The sequence below is a fragment of the Larimichthys crocea genome, chromosome XII, assembly GCF_000972845.2.
Source record: "Larimichthys crocea isolate SSNF chromosome XII, L_crocea_2.0, whole genome shotgun sequence".
Lineage (NCBI taxonomy): Eukaryota > Metazoa > Chordata > Actinopteri > Sciaenidae > Larimichthys > Larimichthys crocea.
Window position 1 is genome coordinate 15,082,850 of NC_040022.1, and position 6,000 is coordinate 15,088,849.

The 6,000-nt window shown below is 38.5% G+C and overlaps 1 protein-coding gene across 1 annotated transcript; it reads right to left on the reverse strand.

Annotated features, from left to right (window-relative positions):
- Positions 1-851: 851 nt before the first annotated feature.
- On the reverse strand, positions 852-2,455 carry LOC109139265 (complement C1q-like protein 2). Its single transcript, XM_019262173.2, has 4 exons — positions 2,347-2,455; positions 1,727-1,831; positions 1,496-1,618; positions 852-1,187 (listed from the first exon to the last, which is right to left on the reverse strand). Exons 1-4 carry the CDS (start codon positions 2,453-2,455, stop codon positions 907-909), a joined length of 618 nt encoding a protein of 205 aa, XP_019117718.1. The 3' UTR covers positions 852-906.
- Between the last annotated feature and the right edge of the window lie 3,545 nt (positions 2,456-6,000).

The following is a 6,000-nucleotide window of genomic DNA, read 5'->3' on the forward strand; positions in this document are numbered from 1 at the left end:
CAACAGTTCCCACTTTTATAATTTATTTTGCAATTTATTTGGAATATGTTTCGCTGTTGGATTACATTTTCTTTTTATTGGTGTTTATTTGTCATTGTTAAAACTTTAGTGTGGCTTTGTTGCTTTTATAGTTTAAATATGGTGACTTTATTATTTATTATTTTGAACACTTTGTAACTGATCTTTCCAAGTTTTTATATATTTTAATATTATATTCATCTCTATTGTGTGTGTTCAGTTATGAGCAGTGTGTGGAGAGTGTATTTTGAGGCTACAAACAAAGTCTTGTTTAGGGCCAGCGTGCCGCCTTTAGATATGTACATGTGAAAATTATGAACAGAAATGGTCAGAAGAAGTTTTGTGTAAACCAAAATTGAGTACGTACAGTCTTGTACAAAAGTGTATTTATCATCCAACACACGTAATAACCCCTAACCTGACCAGAGCATAGAGGTGTGTCTGTGCTAAGACGAGATGTGGTGGTGGAAGCCGGACAGGTCGAACCAAGGTCAGGTCAACAATAAAATGCATTTTATTAAAAACATACATATCAATGAACAAGCATGTTTCAGTGTACACTGATAGGCGTCCTTTTATATATTTACATTGATTTTCTGAGCTGTTGTCAACATTTAACACAGTAAAGGCTCTGATAAACCCACTCTACATTATCTGTCCAGCACCAAACAGCTAAGTGCACCACAGTGTGGTTAAACACATGAAGCATCTACCCTTTACCTGAGCAAGATATTTTTCTCATGAATTGTTCCAGAAAATTAAAGGAATGTACCTTCATTTGGTAGATTGCAACTTTATACGACAGTGAAACAGCTGGGGGGGGGGGGGGGGGGGGTTCTTAACATTATCACCACCTACAAGTCTTTTTTTGCTTATTAACTTTGTCACTCACAGAGGGAATAACAAATGGCCAATGAAGGTGCTGTGGTGATTGTGATTATCAAAAATCCAGGTGTTTGCCCGGAGTCTCATGTACACCTGGTCTCCCACTTCAAGCTGTAAAGTCATGCCATTGGTTGCGGTCTCGTGACGGTTTCCAGCTGCATGGTTGTAAACAGTAACCATCTGCTCTCCATTCTTCATCAGTCGCAGTCCCATGGGTCTACTTGATATATTATGGCCAGAGAAGCTGAAGTAATAGACTCCTCTGACTGGAGCAGTGAAAATACCTGTGGATGATCAACAAGGAGAATTGTGTCATATACCAAGTTAGGGACAGTAGCTGTTGTGCTTTTATCCAAATTAACCCATATCTAAATGACCAGATGCAGATCTTCTGTTAAGCCTCTCATGTCACCAACACTCTTGGCTCGGACTCTGCATCCACACACACCTCCGTACAGATATAGCAACAATTGATCCTCAAATGAAAAATCTGGCTCTTTTCCATCATCATCATCTATTATCAATAAATCCAATTAGAGCACTAAGGCTTGCAGTGTGACTGGAGCCTATGAATAGACATAGTTAGGTTTACCTGTTGCAGGGTTATAGGAGCCTGTGTTTGAGTAGACGTTCTTGTAGGTCAGTGTGATCTCTGTGTTGAATGGTCCAATATTTCCAACATTGCCGATATATGCTCCAAATGCCACCCGCGTACCTTGAAAGGTTACATGACTAGTTTTTTATCTAAACTTGATGTAAAATAAAAAAGACGACACATACACAAAGACAGAATCAAAATCTATAAGTTACATTATGTCCTTACCTCGGACCTCTGCCCTCAGATCCTCCAGTTGTTTCTCAGTGTTTCTCAGTTTGGCTTCCAGTTCTCTTAAGATGAGGATTAGCTGGCAATTGGTTTTCTCGCTCCCTGTTATGTTATCAGCATAAATGGCAGTTGGCTCAGTCTTGGAAATCTTTGTGCTATTGAATTCTCCTTCTCTGTGATCCATCGGCTGACCCTCAACCACACTAAGGTAGAAGAGGGATAAGATGAGATCACTGAGATCTTCATCTTGTCTGTTACTTCATTTATATTTATATTTAACATTTAGATTTATATTTAGCATTTAGATTTAGCATTTAGATTTTACATTTAACATTTGGATTTAAATATTTAAAATATCTCTAAGTTCACAAATATTGTTCTAAATGTGCAAAAAAGTGACTCTCAAAAATTCAAACCAGTTTTTTAAACATTGTTTTTAGCTAAATGTGACAAAATGTTGCTGTTATTTTCAGAGCGAGAAGCTTTACAAACGGCACCCCATAAACAAGAGGTTATTAAAATGCTTATTTTGTTTACCTAAACATGGAACAACCTAAAAACAACACATACACAAAAACAGAATAAAAATCTGTAGCTTATTTACATTTAACTCTTACCTTGAGAGATCGATCTCTTTCTCACTCTTACGTTGTGAACTGGCTGCTGGACCTCAGCCACAGCAACGCAGAAGAGGAAGAAAGTCAACAAAGCCACTGAGGTCTTCATTTCTGATTGCCCTGCTTGTCTGTATCAGCTGTCCATGCACGCCTTTATATAATTATACGGAGAAGGAAATAATAATCTGTTCATGCATCTGCCAAAACAGAAACAAGTTTGTCCAGGAAGAAGAAAATGTTAAAGCATCAGTTATTGTCACGCAAGATTGTTTCTTGTTTTTTTGTGATCCAATGTACATTTTTTAAAACAGCGGTTACTGTATATTACTTAAATTGACGTGATGTGTTTACTTCTCATTGTACTTTCGTGATAAAACCACAGAAATGTTATCTGTGACGCATTAAACCTCACTGTAACAGTAGCATGAATAAAATGAATTGATTAAGTCATTTAGGATAGGATAGTACTTTATTGATCCATAAAAAAGGGAAATTCGGTTAGAGCTGCCAGACAACTGAAAGACAACAGAAACATGAGTTTGTCCAGGAAGAAGGAAATGTTAAATATCAGTTATTGTCAAACAAGATAGTTTTTTTTTTTTTTTATGATCCAAGAAAAAAATACAAGAATTAAATCCGCCTTTAAAATACAATATATTTAAAGGTCTAGTGTGCAGGATTTAGTGGGCTCTCTGGTGTAGTTGCAGCTTGCAACCTCCTCGTATTACCTTTTTCCTTTCCAGCATGACAGAGAAAATATGTTGGCCGCAAGGCAGTATCAAGAGCCGGTGTTTAGTTTGTCCATTCTGGGCAACTGTAGAAACAGGGCAGTTCAAAATGGCAGATTCCATGGAAGAGATCCCGTGGCATCATCTACAATATAAAAGACTATTTCTATTGTAACTAATGTATAATTATTCTTACTTTGAGGTGATTCTACTGTATACAAATGAAAACATAGTTATGCATATTATATTATATTTGTGTAGTATTCTCACTGGACTTTTAATGGTAGTGTAACAACATAAAGCAAAAGAATAAGAAAAAATAAAGCACACAAGGAAGATAAAGATTTGAGCCAACAGTCATAAGGCTGCTCTTAGAGAGTAAGTCAAGATATGTGCACGTGATTGACCACAGTGGCTTCCACTTTGTCCAGCAGCGTTGCCTTGCTTCCTGCAGGAGTCAGATTGTGTACAAGTGTGGATGAGTCACTCTGGACTTGGAGGGAACAGTGAAGAAAAGACCTCACATATCCACAGACTGAAATAGACTAAATGCTCTGCGTCTGCCTCTCTCATTGCACACTGAGTGGGAGGACACAGCAGACACACAGAGGTGCTCTCAGCTTCTACACATTCATCCAACATCTTCTCTTAATTTTCAGCCTATACATTCACACATTGGAGCCTGTGAATGAGTGATGTGCGTGCATGCATTCCATGTCCACGATTGTTTCTGCCAGGCTTTGTGTTCCTTTCCTGGATAAGCAAAGCACAAGATGCACAAAGGCTGGATACAAAACTGAATTTTTCCTCGGATCTGTCTGCTGCGTCTTTTCTGTTCACAAGAGGACAGGCTGACCACGCTGACCAAGAGAGAAGAGGTTATCCATATGTAAAATATTCTGAATGTAGTCTTTATACTAATACATACATTTTGGGATTATAAGATTTTTTACCAGTATAAATGACCTCTACCTCAAATCATGCAGATCAATATGAAACGTTACTGATACTTTAAAATCACAGCTATAAATCTCAGTCCTAGAAAGCTTTTTGAAAGTATTTAAAATATATGTCATTAGATGAACTGGGAGCCAGAACTCCAGCTGAGGTTCTCTGAGACCTTCTGGGAGGGGGCTATGGGGGCTGTTGAGTCGACATCCAGCTGTGCTAGACTTTCATTAATACAATTTAAAGTTTTTCACAGGTTTCACTATTGCAAGGAAAAACTCTCAAAGCTCTATCCAGACAAATTCGATGAGAAATGTAGTAGATACTTGCAGACTCCATGCAACCTCAACCATATGTTTTGGGCATGCCCCAAATTATCTAACTTCTGGCAACTATTTTTTAAAACAATGTCAGAAATTCTAGGCATAAATCTAAGTCCGACCCCACATATCGCTATCTTCGGTAAGCCCCCAGACGACCTCCGTACCACAGCCACTCAAAATAATGTTATTGACTTTGCTTCCCTTATTGCTCGTAAGAGCATTCTTTTGCTGTGGAAGGCTCTTCAACCACTGTCAATCAAAGTCTGGTTACATGATATTTTAAGTCTTCTGAAACTGGAGAAGATCAAATTCTCACTCAGAGACTCATCAGATAGGTTTTACACTCACTGGAAACCACTGCTTAACTATTTAGATGGTCTGCCAGCTCGGGAAGTTTCTCTGTGACAATACAGTGTATGGCAATGTATGAACTCGATTTGACACCTGTTAAAATAAACTTGCAGACCTCTGAGGCCTCTTTGTGAAGAATTAAAAGTTGAGTAATCACATCTTGGGGCAAGGTCTTTTTGGGGCCAAGATTTTAAAGCAAGACTAGCAAGCAAGACTGTACATTACTCAAATTGATGTAATGTGTTCACTTCTTATTTTACTTTTGTGATAAAACCACAGAAATGTTGAATGTTGTGGGGTGGTCGGTAGCGTAGTGGGTTGTGCAGGCGCCCCGTGTATAGAGGCTACAGTTCTCGCTGCAGCCGGCCCCGGTTCAAATCCCGCATCGGATGACCCTTTGCTGCGTGTCATTCCTGTCTCTCTTCAGCTGTCCTATCAATGAAAGGTCCAAAAAATATACTTAAAAAAAAAAAAGAAATGTTATCTGTGACACATTAAAACTAGCTGTAACAGGAGCATAAATAAAGTCAATTTATTAAGTCATTTTATTAAAGAAACAGTAACATTTATCAAACGTTTGCAAACTTTTGCTACTTGTCACACTATTCCACATCAGCCTGTAAGATACCTGAACACAGCAAAAGACATTTATTACTGATAGCGTGTTGGCCAGGTGTTACTAGTTACCTGGCTCAGTTGCCAAGATTGTTAACAATAAACTTTCATTGTTTCCTGTAAATGAAATGTCACCGGGGCAGATTTTATTCTCAGCTGCAGCTTGAACACACAACAGAGGTATCAAGAAGATATTTCCGACGAGCAGACAGAAATATCCCTCTGGCTTTGTTCGGCTTGCCTCACAGACAGGGAGGCTTCTCTCACTGGAGCCACCAGGAGCTCAGACAAAAGCTGCCTTTGTCTTTTAATTTGTCAATCATCTAAGAATAAAGTTGGCATCACAGGTATGGCCAGCTGAGTTATTTCTGTGCCCCTCTCTGTTTGATATTGTTAGTATGTTAATTTCATTTGTATGCATCTCTGTTTGTCCTGTTGGCACATATGAACTTTGTTTGATATATCTATGGAAACTGTATCAGGGTATTACTCTAAATCACTCTGTTGTTCCTAGGCATGACAAGAACTCTTCAGCAAACCAATACGGATATCCTCTGTGGTCCCGCATGACCAGCATTGCATTGTACTTACATGGAGATGTTTTTAGGACAGATTCGTCTCCACAAGATGACTAAATATATTGAAAAGGATTTGCTAACAAAGAAAAGTGTCCCATCAGCCAGTGGGAG